The sequence below is a fragment of the Triturus cristatus genome, chromosome 7, assembly GCF_964204655.1.
Source record: "Triturus cristatus chromosome 7, aTriCri1.1, whole genome shotgun sequence".
Taxonomy (NCBI): domain Eukaryota; kingdom Metazoa; phylum Chordata; class Amphibia; order Caudata; family Salamandridae; genus Triturus; species Triturus cristatus.
This window is the reverse complement of record NC_140590.1, coordinates 20597223-20622956: the sequence shown is the minus strand read 5'-3', so window position 1 is coordinate 20622956 and position 25734 is coordinate 20597223. Positions and strand designations below refer to the sequence as shown.

The window sequence follows — 25734 nt, the reverse complement described above, 5'->3', positions numbered from 1 at the left end:
CAGTGACCTCGGCATGCTTCAACACCCTCCGCATGCTCCGCAAGATCTTCCGCTGGATCCCCACCGATACCAGAAAGACCGTCACCCACGCCCTCGTCACCAGTCGCTTGGACTACGGGAACACTCTGTACGCCGGCATCACCATCAAGCTGCAGAGGAAACTTCAACAGATCCAGAACGCGGCCGCACGACTCATCCTGAAAGTACCCTGCCACCACCACATCTCCAGACACTTGAAGAAACTTCACTGGCTCCCAATCAACAAGAGGATCACCTTCAGACTCCTCACCCACGCACACAAAGCCCTTCACAACCTCGGACCAAAACTCATCAACCACCGCGTCTCCTTCTACACTCCTCCGCGCACCCTACGCTCGACCGGACATGCCCTGGCAGCCGTACCTCGCACCCGCAAAGCCACCGCCGTAGGAAGATCCTTCTCTTTCCTGGCAGCAAAGACCTGGAACTCTCTGCCCAGCAACCTTCACGCCAGACCTGACCACCTCTCCTTCAGGAGGCAGCTCAAGACCTGGCTCTTTGAGCACTGACCCCCCCCCCCCCCAGCGCCTTGAGACCCTCACGGGTGAGTAGCGCGCTTTATAAATGTGATTGATTGATTGATTGATTTTTTCTTTAAATATCCCCCAAACTACTGAACTAATTTAAACCAAATCACAAAAAGCACACCTTATAAACCAAGATCTAGCTTTCTGCAAAATGTGGTGCAAATCCGTCAAGCAGTTCAGGCTGTTGTGTCTAAAATCTTTACAGGAATTATCATAAGAAACACACTTTTATTGACCCCCACTTCATGGATTACCCCCAAAACTTTTCATGCACAAAGAGACCCACTGGCACACTTTAAAAAAAAAACATTTGTGGATATTTGTCAACTGCCACCATAGATATAAGCAAGTCAAAAAACGCTTTTCCTATGGAAACTAGATTGGAACTATAACTACCTACTGGCATCTGCTAGTAGGTAATGTATATATATGTACAAGGAGAAGAGTTTGCGTAGCATAATCTTATCCACCTAATGGTGGTTGAGAGTGGGCTGTCCATTAAGACTTCTGTAGGAGGCGTAGTATGATCTTATCCACCTAATGGTGCTTGAGTGCCTTAAGGAGTGGACTGTCCATGAAGACTTCTGTACAATGAGAAGAGTGTGCATAGTATGATCTTATCCACCTAATAGTGCTTGAGCGTCTGAAGGGAGTGGGCTGTCCATGAAGACTTCTGTACAAGGAGAAGAGTGTGCATAGAATGATGTTTTCTTCCTAATGGTGCTTGGGTGTATGGAGGGAGTGAGCACTTCGTGAAGACTTTTGTAGGAGGTGAAGCATGTGCATAGTATGATCTTATCCACCTAATGGTTCTTGGGTATCTGGAGGGAGTGGAATGTCCATGTAGACTTCTGTAGGAGGTGAAGAGTGTGTTTAGTATGATCTTATCCACCTAATGGTGATGGGTGTCTGGAGGGAGTGGGCTGTCCATGAAGACTTCTGTAGGAGGTGAAGAGTGTGCGCAGTACAATCTTATCCACCTAATGGTGCTTGAGTGTCTGGAGGGAGTGGGCTCTCGATGAGTAACTGTGTAGAGAATGAAGGCTGTGTGTAGTAGACTCTTGGTTACTTAATAGTGCTATGGTCTCTGGAAGGAGAATGGGCTCTCGGTGAAAAGTTCTGTACAAGGCAGAGGGTGTATATAGTAGCGACTTGGGTGTCCAAAGGTATTTATTTTACACAGGAGGCCTCACTGGCTCCCACTGCAGTTCCCCAGGAGAGGAAACTGAAGACTTTTTAAAACTGATCCCATTGCGGGTTGCTCTGATACCGCCTACCACTCCCACAAAACAAGAGGTTGGGGTGCTCCTTCCCTGCCCTGATATATACTAGTCACTCTAACGAATTCAGGGTACTGGGGAGTGTATTTGTGTCTGTAATGGCGGCTGCAACATTCAGATTGCTCGGTAGAGTAGGCTCAGTGTAGAAGGTGGACAGGAAAATAAGGTGTCTAGGCCATTAGCGCATTCTATTTTTTTTAATTGCCATACTGTAGAAGTACTGCAGGACCCCAGTGGGACCAATCATCTAGATTTTTGATTTTTTTAACCTCAATTTCTCATAAACTGCTGAATGGATTTATCGCAAAAAGCACGTTTTTTGAGTAAAGATCTAGCTTAGTGCCAAATTTAGTTCAATTCTGCTCATCCATTTTTCATGCATTGCTGTCTAAAATTCCCTGTTTTGGTGAAATACATTGACAGTAGGTCCCACAGGTGTCCCATGGGACAGACACTTTTTAAAAGTGAGCCCTTCTGATTGTCCAGAGAACTTTTTCTATCTTGTGCCTTTATGGTACAGTCGGACCAAGACTTCTCAAAATATTCCCTGCAATTTGATTTACTGGTCAAGAAACAAACTGTTGCGGCAGACATTACAAACCCCAGGGACTCATCACCGAGTCCTGAAAAATATTATAAAATAGCCTCTTAGGGTGCAGTGTAGGCACACTCTGAATCCCTAGGCCATGTGGTTACAAAGTGACACCCATCCAGTTAAATAATAAAAAAAACATTATCGGGATGCAGGTCCTGCGGTACCCGCTGCCGGTACCATGGTAACCACTGAACATTGAAATTAATAACACAAAACATACTCGCTAGGCAAGATGTGAGGGAGCACACAATAAAAACAGACCTGGTGGAGGGGCTGTGGGAGTACATGGACCCTGGAGGGCAGACTGGAGTCGAAGGGGCAGCACATGGACCAAAGACGGGGTAGTAAGCTGACTTCGGAGGGTAGCAAGGTGTGGTAGAGGCAATGAAACAAACCAAAGACTGAAGGCAGATGAGTACAAGAGCAGCACACTGACCGTGGAGGGTAGGTAACAGGGATACGTTCAACAAGCTGAACTCAGACGGCAAGAGGGAGGGTCAGGAGCAGTTCAAACAATACCACAGTGGGCAGGCCAGAAGTGCAGAATCAGCAAGCTGAAATCAAAGGGTGGGTGGGAGAGGCAGGGAAAGAAAAATGAACAACAGAGGCCAGGTGGGAGGGGCAGGAGCCGTGGCAAAACATGGGCCATGGTGGATGTTAGAAATTGGGTTTCTGGTTGGCAGAGGTACTCACTCTGTCCAAGCAGGGAGCACAATCCTAGACCGGGTAAGTCAGTGACACCCTCTAAATTAACCTGTGCTCACCCTCTGCTAGCTTTGCACAGAGCAGTCAGGCTTAACTAAGAAGCAATGTGTACAGTATTTGTGCACACTACAAACAGTAAATTCGTGAAATCACCACAAAAAGGACGCCACCCCAGTTTAGAAAAACAACCCATATTTTGATAAGTGAACCAAGACCAAAAAGACAAAAATCCAAAAATCAGAAGTCAAGTTATGAATTTTTAAAGAATAACATTTTCTGTAGTGCTTAGAAGCAGATAGCGCCAACCCATGTTACCAGGCTGCGCTTCACCGCATCAATTCCAGACGCTCAGGCCGAAAACAATGGAGCTTGGGTCGGACATAGAGACCTTTGCAGTTTGTGAGTGGTCTCTTGGTTACAGGCTGTACATATGTATTAATAGATGTATTATCATGCACTCACTGCAGTCTTTGCTCGGATACATGTCTGATCTCTTTACATACCTGCCTATAGTAATAATATGTGCTACTCTTTTCAGTTTGTGAGTGGTTTCTCATTTCAATCTGTACTTGGTTACATGCCTGTTATCTGTACACATCTGTCTATGGTAATAATATCTATTACTCTTTGCATCTCCAGGCTGTACATATATATTTATAGATGTATTATAATGCACTCACTGCAGTCTGTGCTCAGTTACATGTCTGTTATCTGTACATACATGTCTATGGTAATAGTGTGTGTTACTCTTTGCAGTTTGTGAGAGGTCTCTTGGTCACAGGCTGTCCATATGTATTTATAGATTTATTATAATGCACTCACTGCAGTCTGTGCTCGGTTTCTTTTCTCCACGTTCTCATACTTTACTGCAGCTTCATAGATGACTCTAGGGCTGCCACCGGGGGTCGCACCTAAAATTAGAACACATTATATCACACTTGCTATTTCATTGCTATATGGTTTGAAATGGGACTTTGAATGGACTCTTACCATTTGCTTTCTTTGTTCGTCTCTCGTAGAAGAGAACCACACCAAGGACAGCGAAGACAGCACAGAGGAGCATCCCTGAAGCCACCGCCAAGGTGACCCACCAGCTAGTACACGGGGCATCTGAAGAAGGGGGAGCACCTGAAGATGAGAGACGACCTTTGAGTGTCAGGCTCCTCAGGCTCTAGGCAGGTGCAGGTAGAATGTAGAAAAAAAGGAATAACAAATACTAGGGAAAAAAGGTCTAAGAGATTCTTCAAACACACCAGTACTTTGGAGGAAAGGTTCTGAGCTGGCTATCGTCACTCCTCAACAACAGTATATAATTTGGCAAAATGTGATTGTTGAAATGGTTTTAGGACTTGCATTATTATGGAAAATGTTTTTGAATAATGAATTTAATAATGGGTCCAATCTGGTAATAATAATCTTACATGAACGTACATGAAATTAGTTTAACATAATGTATAGCATTTTGATTAAATGTCCAATTTATTTATTATGGATGTTGTTTTTGGCTCACTCCTGTTACTCACCCTCTGGTAGCTTTGCACAGAGCAGTCAGGCTTAACTAAGAGGCAATGTGTACAGTATTTGTGCACACCACAAACAGTAAATTTGCGAAATCACCACAAATGGACTCCACAGCAGTTTAGAACTGTTGCATGGCTAAACACTTATAAGGTCCCAAAGGCGAGACCTATTGGCTATGCCAATGCTGTGTGTGGTTGTGTATGTGAGTGTGGTTGTGTGTGTGTGTGGTTGTGTGTGTGTGGTTGTGGGTGGGGTTGTGGGTGCGGGTGGGGTTGCGGATGCGGGTGCAGTTGTGGGTGTGTGTGGATGTGTGGTTGGGTGTGGTTGTGTGTGTGGCTGTGTGTGTGTGGTTGTGTGTGTGTGTGGTTGTGGTTGGTTATGTGTGTATGTGGTTGTGTTTGTGGTTGTGTGTGGTTGTGTGTGTGGTTGAGTGGGTGGTTGTGTATGTGTGTGTGTGTGGGGTTGTGTGTGTGTGGGGTTGTGTGTGTGTGTGGTTGTGTGTGCAGTTGTGTGTGTGTGTGGTTGTGTGTGTGGTTGCATGTGTGGTTGTATGTGTGGTTGTATGTGTGGTTGTGTGTGTGGTTGTGTGTGTGTGTGGTTGTGTGTGTGGTTGCATGTGTGGTTGTATGTGTGGTGTTGTGTGTGTATGTGGTTGTGTGTGTGGTTGTGTGTGTGTGTGGTTGTGTGTGTGGTTGTGTGTGTGTGGTTGTGTGTGTGTGGTTGTGTGTGTGGTTGTGTATGTGCTTGTGTATGTGCTTGTGGTTGTGTGTGTAGTTGTGTGTGTGGTTGTCTGTGTGTGTGGTTGTCTGTGTGGTTGTGTGTGTGGTTGTGTGTGGTGTGTGTGGTTGTGTGTGTGTGTGGTTGTGGGTATGGTTGTGGTAGTGGTTGTGGGTGTGGTTGTGTGTGGTTGTGTGTGTGGTAGGGTGTGGCTGTATGTGTGTGGTTGTAGTTGTGTGTGTGTTGTTGAGTGTGGTTGTGTGTGTGGTTGTCTGTGTGTGGGTGTGGTTGTGTGGTTGTATGTGTGTGTGTGGTTACGGTTGTATGCGTGTGTGGTTGTGTGTGGGGTCATGTGTGTGTGTTTGTGTGTGTGGTTGTGTGTGTGGTTGTGTGTGTGTGGTTGTGGGTGTGGTTGTGTGTGTGGTTGTGTGTATGTGTGTGGTTGTGTATGTGTGTGTGGTTGTGTGTATGTGTGTGGTTGTATGTGTGGTTGTGTGTGTGGTTGTGTGTGTGTGGTTGTGGTTGTGTGTGTGTGTATGTGGTTGTGTGTGTGGTTGTGTGTGTGGTTGTGGTTGTGTGTGTGGTTGTGTGTGTTTGTGTGTGTGGTTGGGTGTGGCTGTATGTGTGTGGTTGTAGTTGTGTGTGTGTGGTTGTGTGTGGTTGTGTGTGTGGTTGGGTGTGGTTGTGTGTGTGGTTGTGTGTGTATGTGCTTGTGTGTGTGGTTGTGTATGTGTAGTTGTGGTTGTGTGTGTGGTTGTGTGGTTGAGTGTGGTTGTGTGTGTGGTTGTCAGGGTGTGGGTGTGGTTGTGTGGTTGTATGTGTGTGTGTGGTTGCGGTTGTATGCGTGTGTGGTTGTGTGTGGGGTTGTGTGTGGTTGTGTGTGTGGTTGTGTGATTGTGTGTGGTTGTGGATGTGGTTGTGTGTGTGTGGTTGTGTGTATGTGTGTGGTTGTGTGTGTGGTTGTGTGTATGTGTGTGGTTGTATGTGTGGTTGTGTGTGTGGTTGTATGTGTGTGGTTGTGGTTGTGTGTGTGTATGTGGTTGTGTGTGTGGTTGTGTGTGGTTGTGGTTGTGTGTGGTTGTGTGTGTTTGTGTGTGTGGTAGTGTGTGTGTGTGTGTGCTTTATTGGGAGGCCTTTCCTTTTTTGCCAGAGATGCTGTTGGTTTCCTTTGTGATTATATCAATTATAATGAGATGACTTTCTTTTTCTACCAGGGACTCTGTTCTCTCCACTTATAAGTTAGCTGTTCATTTGAGACTTCGAATAATTGGATTTCTGACTGTATTATGCATTTGAGACTTCACAGCATATTTTGCATTACTGTGTACCCCTTGATTTTGAGACTTTGTAATAAAACCCTTTAACTATTCATGATCTAGAACTTAGATACTGAATGCTCCCAGTTAATTATTTATACTTGGCTAAACTAATGTTAGGTCTGATAATGAGGATGGGGTTCTTTATTGATAGATCGAGGATTGAAGCAGAACCGCTAAAGGTAAAATTTGGGGTGATCTGAATTTCAGAGTGCCTACATTTCGGGGTTTGGGGTGCTGCTCCCCATACCAACAGGTCCAGCTCAGTGCTTGTCAGTCACCAAAGGAGATATGAAATTCATGCTTCACCCATGACAATCACCTATAATCTGCAACACACAACCCTTGTTACACAAGAAATTCACACCAAACTTCACTCAGACCTACCTCTCTCTGGAATAGAGACGATCATCGAGGTGGAGGTCCGGATGTTATTTCCACCAGCTTCAGGAGCTACAAAGCAATCAGAAATTCAATCCATGAATCCTTTGAGCACTTAATTGTGAAGGGCATCACCAGGCCCTCTGATTTCTTATCCTTGAAAGCAATTTCCCTGCTCCACAAAAAACATTCCTTCTTTCCGTCAGTCATTTTTGGCCCAACTAAAGGCTCTAGCCTCTATCCAACCTAACAGTTCTGATTAATATCTGCAACAGTTGTGTCAATGACATATTGAAAACCCTCCTCAAGAAGTAATCATATAGAAGGAGTCTTTAAAGTTTAGGTGTATGGTTTGTCTCACAAGGGAGTCCTAATGGGTCCCATCACCAATCATCTACGGTGGCAGCACCAGCTTTCGCAGGAAGGAGTCATTATCTGCTCACCTGGGAAATGAATGTTTTTAAAAAAAACATACTTCTTTATCCACTTGTTGAAATTGTCCCAACGGCAAACTTTCATCATAAGAGAACTTGTCCTGGATTGTTGCCGAGTAACTATAGTTATGAATTTACTGCCCTTCTCCATAGAACAATCTCAATGACAGACTAGAGTTTGGACTAATAAACCAAACTCTGGTGAGACAATCCACGTTTCTAAAATGTCTATTTTCGTTGTGTATATCAGATTCTGACTCTCTTGTCAACTCATGTTGGCAATAAATAATAAATAAAGACTACGCTAGTGCATGGAGATTCTATTTAACGGGGAGCCTAAACACTTTTAAGTTTCCATCTTTGGGACACTTGGATAGAAACAACATTGTTTTAAAGCAGATCTTAAATCAATCAACTATTTTTTTTTACCGCTTTTATTGGATAAGGAGGGGGAAAAAAGCATGCTTGGTCGGTTATTTATTGGTATAATAAAACAGAGCCCCACCCTATTTAACCTCCCATTTAAAACCGGTTTTAAGGGATAGATATCTTATGTTAAGATTTGGCCGCTATCCAACAAAGGATGGGACTCCGAGATGGGTACAACATAGGCAAACACAAAATTGCAGATTATGTGGTTGTGTCAATGAAACGCTATTGCATATTGTATGTATTTGCCTTAGGTTGCGACAAGAGAGGCAAACACTGTTAAAACCCATTTTTAAGGAAATAGGAGTGAGAACGTGCCACCAAGCAATTATATCGTGCCTCTGAGGGAATACCACCGCTTTAACAACCCATTTTGTTAAGTTCATCCTTATCGCTGAGAAGAAACTGACCCAGGCTGATGTTCTGACTGTTTTACAGGAATAATAAATGGTTATATTAATAACCTTGCTGTTGTATTAGCAGTGCTATTGCACCGGTGTAAGATGAGTGTCAGTTGAGGTATAACCCTACTGTTTGTAATTAGTAAAGTTCATTACGACCAGATATTAAAGTTGGCCGATCTACCCAAAATTAGTCAAATAATTCGAATCTCGCTCCTTTAAAAAAAAAATGTAAGAACGAAGGCACGTAGGCGTTTTTAACTTTTTAATTATATTTATTTGAATTTATCAATAAGACCTCCAGTGGATAATTTCTGAAATTTGATCTGAAACATAGGTTTCATTCAATCAATCAAGGAATTTATATCGCGCACTACTCACCCGGAAGGGTCTCAAGGCGCTTGGGGGAGGGGGTCTGCTACTGCTCGAACAGCCAGGTCTTGAGCTGTTTCCTAAAGGCGAGGTGGTTCTGGGTCAGCCGTAGGTGGACGGGCAGGGAGTTCCATGTCTTAGCCGCCAGGTAGGAGAAGGATCTTCCTCCGGCGGTGGCTCTCTTGATGCGAGGGTCGACGGCGAGGGCGAGGTTCGCGGATCGTAGCTGGCGGGTGGGCGTGTAGAAGGTCAGGCGGTCATTGAGGTACCTTGGGCCCAGGTCGTGGAGGGATTTGTGTGCGTGGGTGAGCAGTCTGAAGGTGATCCTCTTGTTGACAGGGAGCCAGTGCAGGTCTCTCAGGTGGCTTGAGATGTGGCTGCGTCGGGGTACGTCCAGGATGAGTCGGGCGGAGGCGTTCTGGATACGCTGAAGTCTTTTCTGAAGCTTGGCTGTGGTACCGGCGTAGAGGGTGTTTCCGTAGTCTAGTCTGCTGGTGACGAGGGCCTGGGTGACCGTTTTCCTGGTCTCGGTCGGGATCCATCGGAAGATCTTACGGAGCATGCGGAGGTTGAGGAAGCAAGTTGAGGAGACGGCGTTGACTTGTCTGGTCATCGATAGGGAGGAGTCAAGGATGACGCCCAAGTTGCGTGCGTGGTTCGTAGGCTTGGGTGCGGTGCCTAGGGCCGGGGGCCACCAGGAGTCGTCCCATGCGGAGGGCGACGGTCCCAGGATGAGGACTTCTGTCTTGTCCGTGTTCAGTTTCAGGCGGCTGATGTCCATCCATTTGGCGGCGTCTTTCATCCCTTCGTGTAGGCTGGTTTTGGCGGTGTCGGGCTCTCTGGTGAGGGAGAGAATCAGCTGGGTGTCATCGGCGTAGGAGATGATGTTGAGGTTGTGTTGTCGTGCGATGGCAGCGAGGGGTTTCATGTAGATGTTGAAGAGAGTGGGGCTGAGCGATGATCCTTGCGGGACGCCGCAGATGACTCCCGTGGCTTCAGAGAGGAAAGGAGGGAGGCGTACTCTGTGTTCTGCCGGAGAGGTATGAGATGATCCATTCCAGGGCCTTCCCTTGGATGCCGGTGTCGTTGAGGCGTTGGACTAGGGTGCGGTGGCAGACAGTGTCAAATGCTGCGGAGAGGTCTAGGAGGATGAGTGCCGCTGTTTCACCGTTGTCGAGCAGGGCTCGGATGTCGTCGGTGGCTGCGATGAGGGCGGTCTCGGTGCTGTGGTTGGCTCTGAATCCGGACTGTGATGGGTCGAGGGATCCGTTCGTCTCGAGGAAGGCGGTCAGTTGCTTGTTGACGATCTTCTCGATGACTTTGGCAGGGAAGGGAAGGAGCGAGATGGGGCGGAAGTTCTTGAGGTCGGTCGGGTCCGCTGTTGGTTTCTTCAGCAGTGCGCTGAGCTCGGCGTGCTTCCAGCTCTCCGGGAAGGTGGCTGTGTCGAAGGAGGTGTTGATGATGTCTCAGAGGTGGGGTGCGATGGTAGAGGCGGCCTTGTTGAGGACATGGTGGGGGCACGGGTCTGTCGGCGATCCGGAGTGGATGGTGTTCATCATGCGTGTTGTGTCTTCGGGGGTCACCTCGGTCCATGTCTGGAGGATGGCGGCGGGGTGCGTAGGTTCGACCGAAGGGTGCGGGGGTGAAACGCCGAAGCTGTTGTGGATGTTGGCGATTTTGCAGTGGAAGTACGAGGCGAGGGAGTCGCAGAGGTCCTGTGAGGGAGTGATGTCGTTGTTGCCGGTGCTGGGGTTGGAGAACTCCTTGACGATTGTATATGATCCGAATAAAATGCTGTTAAGCTTTGAGTAGAGACACGGAGGCACTTTATAGATACAGTTATTTTTATTATTATTATATAGGATGTCCGTATCAAGTATAGCTTGTTCGAAGGGATTGAAAAAAGGCACTTTAACTACTGGGCTGGGCCAGGTGGCTAATATTGAACGCATGGAAGTTTTTATTATTATTATATAGAGTGGTTACATAATGAAATGGATGAAATACTACTTTTATGGTGTTTTATGTGATTTCAATGGTCCAGTACCTGAAGTATCTTAAAATTGGTAATGCATCTGTTCAAAAATTCTTTTTGATGACTCTGTTTTAAGACGTCTTGCTTTTATTCTCCGTGATTGCAATGATTTTTATGAATTGGTCAATAGAGACTTACATACGACTGAGGTTTTTCTCTGATTTTAAAATCTCACTCTGCCATGTAATGTTCTCTTCAGATTCTGAAATCCTCCAGCGAATCCTCCTCTTGTCAGTCAGCCCAGGTCGCCCTCCTCTCTGGCAGATGACTACCACAAGGCATCAGACTAGGCACTTGAATATCTAACAAAGAATCACGTATTGAAGAGAACCAAACTGCCACATGTGACCTCATCTGTGATCATTTCCTGAATCACAAAAACCTTGCCACCCCTCATCAATGACCAGAGAGTAGCCAATGTTGTGGAGAGACAGCCCCTCACCACCTTAATCTAGTGTATTTAATATCATTATTCAGAAAGAAATCCATCAATAGCTACAAACTTCAGAATTTAAAAAGGTTGATATGTCTAAAATGTTGAGACATTGTATATAGTGGGGTAAATAAACTTTGTCAAATTGTCACTTATATAAAACAGTCAAAACACTTTTACTACATTACATTTGCCTTTTAATTGCCCACTCTAAGCATTAACACTCCAAATGTTCAGTCCAATTCTAAATTATCCAAATTAGATATATGGCAAAGAAATATATGGTGTATGTATTTCTGCAACACATTTCTACCCAAGAGCAATGGTTAGTTCCATCATGCACATACCGATTACGTACATTGTGTCCCATCCACACGACATAACGGTTTTACACAGGTGTACTTTTACCCAGTAGCTTACTTCAGTCTCTCCAACATCGGGTTCTTGGTACAATATCTTAATCCCTGCACCTGACGTACACAAAACATGTCCCCAAGCATGGTAGATTTATTTGGTACAAGGGTCACCACTTTTTTCATTCATGGCCACCAGCCATCTGAACATGTTAAGGATTAGCAGGGGATTAGCGAATGTTTTCAAAACATTGATTTTAGAAAAACCCCGGAGTGACCACTTTAGTACAAAAGACTCTCACCCTCCCTTACCAAGACAGAGGAAGAATTCCTTCCAGGCTGGATCGAGTCTCTGCAGGCTGATCCTTCGACAGGAAGAGATCTGACATCCTTGCGGGGTGCGATCCTTGATGCAGAGACGGGGTCCTTAATTCAGAACCATCAGGTGAAGGGTTAGCACTTTCCCGGGGTATTCTTGGCTCCATTAGGACATATCCTAGCACTTATACATACATGATTCACCCACACCTCTAGGCTAGGCGCAGTTAGGTAGACTACGCATCGTGGAAGTTTGCCAACGCTATAGTTTTATGTAGCATGCTTTTATTCATCTTATTAGCACTATGGTAGAAATGAATCTACTTTTTATGCTATTGGTACTGGCGATTATATTTGTCTGCTCCTGTCTTTTGATTGTTACAGCTAATGTTTCATAATTCATACTAGACTGACGCTTGACCAATAAATACTTATGTATTCTGAGAAAGGCAAGCATGAGTGACTGAGCAAAAGATACCGTATTGCTTCCACGATACCTGAGGAATCAGGGTTGTCATGTTCAGTGGTTTCCAGAAACTACCTACCACACTGTATAGTACAGGGGGGTGGTAGTGGCACTGTAGAGCTAGCAGGTCTAACGGCTGACTCATCCTGTGGGGATGTCCAGAGTCTGTATTCACACCAAGCCCTCAGTTTAGGTCATCCAAAACGTGCAGGTCCTGGGGGGTCCTAGGAACCACATGACATGTTAGGGCAAAATACCTTGGAGAACAAATTATTTAGGATTATGTACACAGTTCTGCTGTTTCTACATATTCATTTAACAAATTGATAGAGTCACTTTTCTTTTTTTGAGTTTTGGAAGGCCACTGAAATTCGGCTATGGTTTTAAAGCCCTATATGAGCTAAGAGGGAAGTTATATTTTTTAATGCAGTTAGATCTTAAACCATGTGTTAACTGATTAATTTAACCAATTAAGATCAAGCCTTATTCGGGACCAAGTAGGGTCAAGTATTTTTCTAATAAGATAATTCATTATCTTCATGCTGCAGTTTATTATAGAAAGATGATGTAATATTTGATCGAAGGCTGGATAAATAGTGTGAAGGAGGGCTTTATTTAGCCAGAAATGAAGGAAAAAGGGCCTCCAAGCAATGGTAGGGTGGTGGCCATTTTGTAACCAAAAAGAAATGCACTACTGGGAGGTGACAAACTTAGTCCACTGTCCTTCTACTTCCTGTTATCCCCACCCTTCTGGCTCACATACTTGATACTGCCATACCAACAGGGGTTTCAGATCACAATACCAATCATCTCTGGCTCGATCTGGGTGTGTTGAGACCACCGCTGAGTCAATGCCTGACGACAACAACACTCCCAACTAAGGGTCTATTTGGAACATAATAGTCAATTGACTCCACTAATAAACTTTGGGCAGCAAGAAAGGCAACTGTAAGGGGGATATCATCTGAGAAACATCCTCTTAGGAAACAGAAACTAGGTTGGTGTGCGAGGGGCTTTCATATATCCTGAGCCGCCAACATTAAAATTAAAGGCAAGGATTCTCAGAGATATTTTTAACTGTACAATACCACCACACTTCACACTTATGCACCACACCAGCTGCGCTGTAATCAGGTGTCGTAGCACAACCGGGGGGCCCTCGGCCACCCGGTTGGGACCCCAATGATGAAGCAGGACACCAACTAGGTTGGTGTGTGAGGGGTCTTTTAAAAGCACCTAACGGGTCCATATCTATACTACATACAGTGATTAATTTACATTGCACACCGTGGGTTCGTCCACACCCTTTCTAAGACGACTGAAGCCTACATGAATTTCATTTTGAAATCACGCACACCAGCTGCCATTTCATTGGAACAAATCGCCACTGCCACAAGTCAAGATAGTGACGTTTAAACTGAAAGACATTATCACTCATCAGTTGTGGTACCAGCACTCTCGACTCCTAAAACATGATAGTGAATAACTGGGGCCATATTATAGAAAGTGCCCCTGGAGCACAACTGGCATGTGCACCTGCTTTACGCTCCCCGGAGCTCTTTGGTATTACAGAAAGGGGCGCATACGCTTGTACGGCCCTTTCTGTAATACAGATAGCGCTGGCACATATATAGCACTATCACCAGAGGTTGCCCACTTGCAAATGAGGGAACCCCTTTGCATCTGCACCTGCGCCACACTATAAACGTGGGAACAGAGGCAAAGAAGCTGTCAGAAAGAACACTGCCAGTGTGCCACCTAAAAGGTCTTCACTTGTCACATTGACTTTTGGCACACATTTGCGACACTGGGTTGGTTTCCTGGAAACATCAACCTTGCTTCTACGAGTCAACTTTGCAAGAACACAATCGTTTTGCCTTGGCACTATATACAAGGCCTACTCATAAGTTTTGCAAACGTGTTTGTTATTTTTGTCCATATGGTGACAAAACTATCTGTAGCACATAAACAATGGTAGCCTGATCACACTCTCAGCCCAAGGCACAGATGCCTTTATTTATAAATAAACTTCTGTTTCCAGGTATAGTCAGAGGAGACACTTCTTCTAACATCTAGAGGTCTCTACAGGCAGATGTTTTTACACAGCAGCTGGCTAGCATCTCTGTGAGGGGTGTCCAGTTTGTGACCAAGATGGGGTCCCACATTCTTGACCACCTGGTAATGGGGTTTGATTATCCAGTAAAGGGATTCTTGGCACATACACCCTAGACACATAGGTTAGGGTTTGCATAGTCGGAGTATGCCAGATTGTTATAATATTACATATGCTTGCATATATACGTTTTTTCAGCATGATGGTGGAACTTTTTGTATTGTCCACTGTTCTGATACTTCTTATAACTTTCATCTGCTTCTGTCTATTGATCATTGCAGCACTCGTTGCTGCAATAACTCGCTGCCACCAATGACATCCGCTCCATCCTCGACCGGGAAAAGACAGCAGCCTTCATCCTCCTCGATCTCTCAGCTGCCTTCGACACAGTCTCCCACCGCACCCTAAGTACGAGACTTCACGACGCCGGCATCCATGACAAAGCTCTGGGCTGGATCTGCTTCTCACTCACCCGTAGAATATAGCGAGTGACAATACCACTGTTCCTCTCAGAAGTCACAGAGATCTGTTGCAGGGTCCCCCAGGGCTCCTCCTTGAGCCCCACCCTCTTCAGCATCTATATGGCCCGCTCGCAGCCATAGCCAGGAACCACGGACTCAACATTGTCTCCTACGCTGACAGCATCCAGCTGATCCTCTCCCTCACCAACAAGCCCACAATCACCAGAAAACACTCCAATGCTGGGATGAAGGGTGTCACAACATGGATGAGAGACAGCTGCCTCAAGCTCAACTTGAACAAGAATGAAGCCCTCATCCTGGGGCCCAACACCTCTGCTTGGGAAGACTCCTGCTGGCCCGCTGCGTTAGGAATAGCCCCCAAACCCACGTATCGCGCACAAAACCTGAGCATCATACTGGACTCCTCACTCACAATGAACCAGCAGATCAGCACCGTCTGCTCATCATGCTTCCACTCTCTTTGCCTGCTTCTAAAGACCTTCAGATGGTTCCCCACCAAAGCCAGAACGACGGTCACCTACGCACTCATCAGCAGTAGACTAGACTAAGGCAAAGCACTCTACGCAGATGTCCCCCAGAAACCCCTCAGGAAACTACAGAACATTAAGAACGCCGCAGTCAGTCTGGTACTCAACATCCCCCACTGCAGCCACATCTTCGAACACTTGAGAAAACACCATTGGCTCCCAGTCAAAAAAAGAATCGGGTTCAAGCTCCTCACACATGCCGACAAGGCCCTCCTCGACGACAGACCAGCATACCTGAACCACTGCCTCTCATTCCATGTACCCACCGGACACCTTCGCTGCACGGAACTGGCCCTGAGCACCATCCCTCAGATCCACAAAGCCAGGACTGGATGAAGATCCTTCTCCTACCTCACCTCCAAGACCTAGAACACCTGCCTCTCTACCTCAGCCTATACCCGTCGCTGACCCAGTTCACGAGAGCCCTCAAGCCCTGGCTCTTTGAACCTCCCAGCGCCTTGAGAAGCTAGTGGGTGTGTAGTCGTGCTTAACAAATACTGATTTATTGATGGATTGATGGATTGACATATATTCTATATACGATTCACGTTGATTCAATAAACATTGAAAATGCTCCTCTATGTATTTGTTGCATATTTCTCTGAGCAAAAGAGCTCAGAGTATGTGAGAGAAAGGTTCTAGATCTGTCACCACAGTTCCTGATGGAACAGAGTTGTCATGTTCAGTCGTTGCCAGAACTGTTCACTCTCTGTCTAGGTTTAGGGGGGCTTATGGTGGCTCCGTGAGCTAGCTGATCTATGGGACAGCATATCCTGCGGTGGGCACAGAATCAGTCTGGCACCGTCCCAAAGTTTGTCGTCCACAAGTGCGCAGTTCCTACTGATTAGTGCAAACTACATGACATGGTGCTGCCAACGTTGGTGGGGTTCTTATTTTGTATGGATCATCGGAGTAGTTCAATTGTGCTTTCCCAGAGACCCCTACACTCCTTCTAACCGGAGAAGTTTATGGTGATAAGGAATATCCTCCTCAGCTGAGTAGGTATATCCGATCTATTGGCTCTTGGTAATTCAAGCTTGAAACTATCTATTTCCCACTGTGATAGGCTTATCTGTGCTTTATTTTTGCACACATGGCACAAAACAACACTGAGAACTGCAGATATGCAGACATACAGTCATTCAGAAGCTACTGCAAAATGGTCTCACACGAGATGGTGGGGATGTTACCTTTGTGGTAGAGGCACACGAAGCATATAGAACAGAGGTGTTTTATTCTTGGATTAAATTCCCACCTGCAGATAAAAGATGGGTCAGTGGATGGAGTTGTCTTCTCAGACACCCTCCATCCCAACAGCAGACTGATTGCAAGCAAGTCTTGCAGAAGTATGTTAAGCTCTTTTCTTTGACCCTGGTCTAACAAACTGGTGTACCCATGATGTGGACACTGGTGACAGTTCACCTGTCAAAAACTAAATCTATCGTCAGTCTGATCAAGTCAAGGAAAGCATCCGAGCTGAAGTCAGCAAGATGCTGGAGTTAGTGGTTATTGAACCCTCTGAGAGCCCCTGGGCCAGCCCAGTGATTCTAGTCCTCAAACCTCATCCATAGAGTGGAAAGAGAGAAATTAGGTTCTGTGTGGACTATAGAGGGCTCAACTCTGTCACCAAGACAGATGCCCACCCTATCCCAAGAGCAGATGAGTTGATAGGTAAATTGGTTGCAGCAAACTTTCTAAGTACCTTTGACTTAACTGCAGGGTACTGGCAGATTGGCATGGCACCAGGAGCAAAAGAGAAAAAAGCATTCTCCATACCGATGGGCATTATCAGTTTACTGTTATGCCCTTTGATTTAAAGAATGCCCCTGCCACCTTCCAAATGTTGGTGAACCAAGTCCTTGCTGGATTGGAGGCTTCAGTGCACAATATCTTGAGGATATTGGTGTCTTTAGCTCCACCTGGCAGGATTTCCTGATCCACCTTGGGAAGGTTTTAAAAGCCCTGCAGACCGCAGGCCTAACTACCAAGGCATCCAAATGCCAGATAGGGCAGGGCACTGTGGTGTACTTGGGCCACCTTGTTGGTGGAGGCCAAGTGCAACCCTTACAGCCCAAGATCCCGACCATCCTGGACTGGGCAGCTCCAACAATGCAGACACAAGTTAGGGCATTCCTTGGCTTGACTGGGTACTACAGGAGGTTTGTGAAGGGATATGGGTCCATTGTGACTCCCCTCACATAACTTACCTTCAAGAAGATGCCCAGAAAGTTAAACTGGATAGTTAACTGTCAAAAGGCTTTTGACACCCTGAAACAGGCAATGTGCTCAGCACCAATTCTCAAACCTCCAGACTATACCAAGCAGTTCATTGTGCAGACTGATGCCTCTGAGCTAGGGGTAAGAGTGGTCCTATCCCCGTCCAATGATAAAGACCAAGACAAACCTGTTACTTATATAAGCAGGAGACTACTCCCCAGAGAGCAGCGTTGGAGAGCCACTGAGAGGGAGGCCTTTGCTGTGGTTTGGTCCCTGAAGAAGTTTAGGCCATACGTGTTTGATACTCACTTCCTAGTTCAAACTGATCATAGACCTCTCAAATGGCTACTGCAGATGGAAGGTAAAAATCCTAACGTGTTGAGGTGGTCCATCTTCCTACAGGGAATGGACTTTGTAGTGGAACACAGACCAGGGACTGCCCATGCCAATGCAGATGTACTTTCCAGGTTCTTCCACTTAGAAACAGAAGACTCTCTAGGGAATGGTTAGCCTCATCCTATTTTGTTTGTGGGGGTTGTGTGGGAAAGTGCCCTCTTTCAACATGGTTGTCCCCAGTTTTTGCTGAACTGTTGATGTACTTTGACTGAGTGTGCCCTGGGCTGCTGTCAATCTGGTGCCCAGTGCCTTAGTTCTTTCCCTATAACTGCTTTGAAGACCAAATCCAATTGGCACTCTCTGGCCACAGGTCAGTCCCTGGTAAATGGTACCACAGGTACCCAGGGCACTGTGGCCAAGGAAGGCCTCTAAGGGCTGCAGCTTATTGTGCTACCCTTAGAGGCCCATTACCTTTAAACTCACACACCGCCTTTGAAGACTATATGTTTTAATGCAGAACAAAGTAAAGAGTCAAAAAGGCACACATCCCTGTGTGCCATGCCTACAACCCACTGCCCTGGCATAGATCAGTCACCCCTCTAGCTAGGTGTACTATACCAGTGGTAACGAAAACGGTCATACACTCCCTGGTCACGTCACGCCTGGACTATGGGAACTCGCTCTTTCTGGGTGCACCTAAATAGGTCATTAATAAGCTACAGCTAGTACAGAATGCAGCGGCCAGACTTCTGTGTCAGATTCCAATGCAGGAATCAGTGAGGATGCATCGTAGGCAGTTACATTGGTTCCCGATTGAGGCAAGAATCAATTTTAAAGCACTCTGCCTGACCCATAGAGCCATAAACAAGAAATGGCCAGATAAGATCAGAAATCTGGCAGGCCTATATATCCCCAATAGAAGTATGAGGTCAGGCTCGGAGCGCTTGTCAAAAATCACTACAATAAAAAGGGCCAGATGTGGGGGATAGCTTTTTCCCACCTGGCGCCCAAGCTATGGAACTCACTTTCGCGAGAGATGAGATTCATAGCATCAGAATCATCTTTCAGAAAAAAACTGAAAACCTGGATGTTCAATAATTGCGAATAACTTCCTCTTCTCTCGCTTCACTGTGTCTCATGCCCACTGCTGGGAGGCCTTCGGGTAGCCATGCGCTCTACAGGTCATTACGACCTCCACAATACTATAATGGGTACACTGAAAACTGAGAGGTTTGGTAAAAAACTTCTCAGTACATTAAACCGACACTGATGCCAGTGTGGGATTGAATGAAAAATGCACACAGAGGGCATTTTAGAGATGCCCCTTGAAATACGACCTACTACTAGTATCCAGGCTGAGTGGCTGCTTTCAGCTGCCACCACCAGACATATTTCTGGACTCCTGGGTCGAGAGCCTGCTGCTGCTGCTGCAGGGGGCCTGAAACAATGCACATCCTTGGATGAGGTGTCAAGCCTCCTCCCCCGGGATGGGCAGGGTCCACGAAGGGGAAGCTTCAAAGGCTTGCCGCCTTTGTGAGCTTTCCCAGGCCTTTTGCTGCTCCCAGCAACTGGTCCCCACTGGTTTTGAACCCCACTTTGGGTGGGGATACCTGTGGAAAAAACCAAGTGAGGAAGGGAGGTGTGCCCACCTCTGCCAACCCCACCCCTCAGGTGGGGGAGGCGAGGTGAAGCACAACTCTCAGTCCCCGCCATCTTGCAGATGGGGGGACCCAGCCAACCAGAGTGAGGCATATGTCCCTCCCACTGGAGGGTGGCATAATAGGGGGTGTACCCACCCCAAGGAAGGGACCCATTGGTCCCAACTTTTTACTTACCAGTAACACCCCTAAATCTAGTATTTAGGGGGTACCCCGAACCTTGCCTCCTCAGACAAGAAACTACAAGAAGAAAAGAAGAAGGACTGAACAGCCGTGCCGAAGCTAAGAAAAGGAGGATGCCGCTGACTTGGCCCCAGCCCTACCGGCCTGTTCCCACCTCGAACCTACAGAAGCGAAACTCCGGTGTGTCCTGCAGCCAGCAACCTCAAAACCCTGAGGACCTGCCCTGCCTTCCACACCAAAGACTTTGTCTCCCGTGAACACCGAATTTGTTCACCAACATGCTCCAGCTCTAGCAAAATCCACGAGTCTGCACCCCTCTGCACCTGACGCCCACAGCCCGAGTTAGAGTGGCCCAACACCACGAGGAAGTCTCCCCGGTGATCCTCACCCGAGATCCAGAGATCCCTGACCTGCCTCAATCCTCCAGCCGACGCCTGCAACCTAAATCCGAAGGTCCCCCCAACCACGACCAGGAGCTGGTAAGATCTGACCCTCAAAGACACCCCTGCACCCGATGCCCCACGGCCTTTGGTGGCCCAACTGACGGAGTCTAGCCAACCCCCAGCAGAATCCTAACTTACCTCTCCAAGTGGTGGTCGCACCCAGGAGACCTTCCTCCCGAGCCTACAGTGTGTTTGCAAACCGGAAAAACCCCATTTAAAGTACCCTTACCTTTAGGCTGAACCACAACTTATTCAACTTCAGGAAACTACTCAAGATGCATCTATTTGCTTAAAAATACGATACAGAGCCTGGAAGACCTACCATTTCTGGGAAGCCCATTGGTTAGCCTTGCACTTAATACATTCCTTGAATTGATTTGAGGCAGTGTCATTTAGTGTCTTGAAAGTGTGGGTGAGGACTTTGATGTGTGCTCATTCATGTATGGGGAGCCAGAGGTGCTCCTTCAGGTGTGGTGAGATATGAATGTGGTGAAGGAGGTTGAGAGTGATTCTGGCCACCAAGTTCTGAATAGTCTGCAGCCTTCTGGCGAGTTGTTTGGTGATCCCGGCATAGAGGATGTTCCCGTAGTCCAGCTTGCTTGTTACGAGGGTATGTTATGTTATGTTAAGTTGATTTATTATGCGCAGAGCTGCTCCAGCCAAAGAGCGTACCGGCGCAAAGACAAGGATGAACACAACACGGCAAACAGTGCCACCCAAAATAAACAACTAAAACAAAAAGGTCTGTATCGCTCTACGGAAGGAGAGCAGATCATCTAACTGTCGGATTTCCACTGGGAGGGTGTTCCAAGTTAATGCAGCTTTCACGCTGAAGGAACGACCCCCCATCCGACAGAGTCGAAATCTAGGGACCACAGCAAGGGCCTGGCCCTGAGAACGGAGGCTACGAGTGGGGACATAAAAGGAAAGGAGATTGGACAAAATTTCAGGGCCGATACCTCTAAGTATCTTAAAAGCCAAGCAGAGGACCTTGAAAAGAATACGCTTCCTTACAGGGAGCCAATTCAAGGATCGAAGGACATTCGCCACCGGGCAAAATCTGGGCAGGCCAACAATGGCTCTAGCCGCAGCATTTTGGACCCGCTGAAGGCGAGTTAGCTCAGCCTGATTCGCCCCAACCAGAAGAGAGCTAGCGTAGTCCAGGCGAGAGATGATAGTAGCCTGGACTACAAGCTGTCTGGTAGGGGCGTCAAAGTATTTGAGGACTGGTCTGAGACCTCTTAATAGGCCGAAACAACAAGCTGCTGTTTTTTTTGTACGTCCTGCGAAGGAAAGGCCGGCGTCCAACCAGACCCCCAGATTTTTTACCTCCGACACAGGGGTCGGAGAGGGGCCCAGCTCAGAAGGCCACCACTGATCACCCCAAAGCTCTACTCCCTTCCCAACAACCATCACCTCTGTTTTTGTGGCATTAAGCTGGAGACAGTCAACCAGCAAGCCACCGCCTTCAGTCCGGACTGAAACCTAGGGGCGTCCAAATGGACATCTCCGCTAAGAGTAACCGCCAGCTGAGTGTCATCGGCATATGACACCAAAGTAAGGCCCCACTGCCTCGTGACATCAGCCAGCGGTCTCACGTAAAGATTGAACAACGTGGGACTTAGCGAAGACCCTTGCGGAACCCCCATGGCCAGAGGCTGAGAACTGGACGAGAAGGGAGGAATGGCCACACAGAAGGAACGATTGTCCAGGAAGGAGCGGAACCACTGCAATGCCAGACCCCGAACACCAATCTCCTCTAGCCGATGCAGGAGGATGCCATGGGATACAGTGTCGAAGGCGGCGCTGAGATCTAATAATATCAGCGCCGCCGTATGCATGATGGATTTCCGGGTGCTGATTGGGAGCCATTTGAAATCTTCCTCTGCATCATCAGGTAATGGAAGTATGAGGTGGTGACGACATTGACATGGGTGGTCTTGTTAAGTTTGATGCTGATAACGATCTTGAGGTTCTTGACTTGAGTGATGGGGGGTGAGTCCAAGCTCTGTTGGCCACCACTGAGCTCCCACTGTGAAGTGCTCTTCCTGACATGGCTGCATTAGTCCACTGAACATCAGACTGGCTTCTTACCAGGGCAGGGGCTCCTTAACTTGGCTCAACATTAACTAACCTATTATAGTTAATGAAGTTATTTATTTTTGGAATGCCGTCCGGTGTCCATGTAAGCTTGATCTGGACAATACAGGGAGGTTCTGTTACAGTCTTTATCCAGTATGGATATCAAAAGTCACTTCTTAACCCATTTTCTGACACTCTTACAGATGTGCAGCACCTATGGTGTGAGTAGGGAGACGGACAGCATTCACTGTAGTGGAGATGCTTTTTGCCAGCATATTGCTCCAAGAAAAACACCTACAATTCCCATGTCTGCCTTCAGCTGCTTAGATCCCCGGATGACGTAAGTGATACATTGATTTTATTGATCTTTGTGGGTTTATATATCAGTGGCATAGCTCTACAGGCAGTTACAGCACTTTGCAAATCACTGAGTTACATGTCAGACATTAGAAACAATGCAACAATAAACAACATGATTTTTGGTTACAGGGCAACAACAAAAAACCCAGTTTAGAAGGACATAATGAAGCATAGGGAGCTATTAGAGAGTTATAAGAAGGGAATAGGGTTGAAGCATAGGGACCATTTGAGAGTGTTCAGAAGGGTATATGGTTGAAGCATAGTGATCCATTAGGGAGTGTTCAGAAGGGTATATGGTTGAAGCACAGTGATCCATTAGGGAGTGATCAGAAGGGTATATGGTTGAAGCACAGTGATCCATTAGGGAGTGATCAGAAGGGTATATGGTTGAAGCATAGGGGCCATTTGAGAGTGATCAGAAGGGTATATGGTTGAAGCATAAGGATACATTGGAGAGTGATTAGAGAGGAATATGGTCGAAGCAGAGGGATCAATTAGAGAGTGATCAGAAGGGGATATGGTTGAAGCAAAGGGATCAATTAGAGAGTGATCAGAAGTGGCTATGGTTGATGAACAGGAAGTTATTAGAGAGTGAGCAGAAGTGGATATTGTTGAAGATATTTCTCCCGAAGGAAATTGTGGAGCACAGTTTAGGGCTTCTCTTTGGGAACATCTGTAAAATGAGTCTCTGCAATGTAATCTCACTGGGATCAATGATTGAGCAACTGCATGTCCAATAATTTTTGACATTTGATTCTATTCTTTTAATCTGGTGTGGGATTTTTCTTGTGTGGTATTTTCACTTTATTACTGTTTGAGTGCTGCAGAAATATTTTTCACATTGCTTCTAAGGTACGTCTGACTCTTTTGTAGCAACCTACCCAGGGTTAACCACAGATTTATTTAGTGATTTTTTGTGGCTCACCCTGTAAGTGATTGTGGCTGGTGCTTGACTGGTAGTCAACCAACAACACAATTTCTCACAGGCGGCCAACCAGGTTTGTTTGTCCCCGAAGGTATTAGCAAGGTGAGATAGATCTTCCAGGGTGGAGACCTTGATGTGCTTCTGAGTGTCCTTGGCACTTGGGTGGTATGCTGTGCCGGAGATCTGTTAGGGTTAAACAGGGCTAGGGGAAGAGTGAGGCCTTAAGGGACCCCTTGTGACAGAGACTGAGTAAGGGTGATTTGTCTGTGTAAACAATTTGGGAATGATCGTTTTTTTAGGGCTCCAAGAAGAATGCAGTCTTATGATTTTCAAGGCCACTGCCAGATGGAGGACAGTAGCGAGTATATCGGTTTAAATATCTACTACATACATCATGGCCATAGTGCTACAGGTAAAGCCCCACCCTTTTGAACATCTGCATTGCCCCTCTCGCGGCCATCGTAAGAAACCGGGGACTCAACATCATGCCCTATGCAAACGACACCCAGCTGATCCTTTCCCTCACCAACGAACCTACAACAGCCAGAACCAACTTCCACAGCGGGATGAAGGCCGTGGCCACCAGGATGAAAGATAGCTGCCTCAAGCTCAACTCGGACTAGACCGAAGTACTCATCCTAGGACCCGCCCCCTCAGGCTGGCACAAACTCTTGGTGACCCGCTTCTCTGAGTACCCCTCCCAATCCCACGGACCACGCACGCAACCTTGGCCCCGTACTGGACTCCTTACTCTCAATGATCAACACCATATCCTAATCCTCTTTCCAGACGTTTTGCCTACTCCGAAAAAGAGTCAGTTGGCTCCCCACTGAATCCAGAAAAACGGCACCGGCTTCACCCAGAAACAGCTCAGGAAACTCAGAACGTCCAAAACACCGCAACCAGATCCACTGGCTCCCAGACATTAAGAGAATAATCTTCAAGAGCCTCACACACGCCTACAACACTCTCTATTATGCAGGACCAGCATATCTGAACCACCATCTATCTTTCCAGGCACCCGCCAGACAGCATCGCTCTACCCAACTTGCCCTGTCCTCCGTCCCACGGATACACAAGGCCAGAACCGGAGGAAGATCCTTCTCCTACCTCGCCGTCAAGACCTGGACCACCCTGCCCCACCACCTCGCTGACTATTTTCAGGAAGGATCTCAAGACCTGGCTCTTTGAATGAACCTCCACGCACAGATGGATCAGCGGTGTCGCCTCCCTCATCAGCGCCTTGAGACACTTACAGGTGAGTAGCAGTGCTATATAAATTCCTGATTGACTGCATGTGAGAAAGTACCATCTTTCTTGCATGGTATGCCCCCACTTTTTGCTGAATGTACTTTGACTGAGTGTGCCCTGGGCTCCAGCCAATCAGGTGCCCAGGGCCTATGTTCCTTCCCTAAAAACTGTGCTGAAACCTAAACCCAAATTGGCAAACCCTGGCCACATGTCAGCCGCTGGTAAATGGTACACTAGGTACCCAGGGCATTGTGACCAGGGAAGGCCCCTAAGGGCTGCAGCACTTATTGTGCCACCCTTAGAGGCCCTTTACCCGGACACAAACACACTGCCCTTGCAGGCTGGGAGTCTGGATATAGAACAAAACAGAGAGTCGACATGGCACACATCCCTGTGTGCCATGCCCACAACACACACTGCCCTGGCATACATCAGCCACCCCCTAGCTGGGTGCCCTATACCAGTGGTGTGGGTACAGGTGTCGGAGCCCTGTGCCCCTACAGTACCCAGGTCCATTCCTGGGCACTGTAAGTGCAGTGCTGCCATTTAAGCGTATATGGTGCTGGGAGATCGGTAACATGAACTCCATAGCACCATGTTATGTTATGTTGCGTTATAAAGGGTTTTATAGCATGTTCAATGACTAAAGAGTGCCCTGGCGCGAGCAGTTATCAAAGACCCTGGGGAGAGGAATGCATAGATCAGCTAGTTGAAAAGAAAAGTTTTAAGCCGTTTCTTGAAGGGTCCAAAATCCTGAATACTTCGTATTTCTAGAGGAAGAGAATTCCAAGCCAGAGCAGCTTTGACAGAGATGGACTGACCTCCCAACCGGGAC

At 46.9% G+C, this 25734-nt stretch overlaps 1 protein-coding gene across 1 annotated transcript in view; it reads right to left on the bottom strand.

Moving 5' to 3' along the window:
• The window catches only part of LOC146808707 (uncharacterized), a 170911-nt gene that overhangs the window by 99582 nt on the left and 45595 nt on the right, over positions 1-25734 (bottom strand). Inside the window, exons 3-5 of the mRNA XM_085615519.1 lie at positions 7088-7153; positions 4137-4274; positions 3969-4057 (exon numbers count right to left, since the gene is read on the bottom strand). Coding sequence (XP_085471645.1) covers positions 3969-4057; positions 4137-4274; positions 7088-7153 — 293 coding nt within the window. The remainder of the gene's footprint in view (positions 1-3968; positions 4058-4136; positions 4275-7087; positions 7154-25734) is intronic.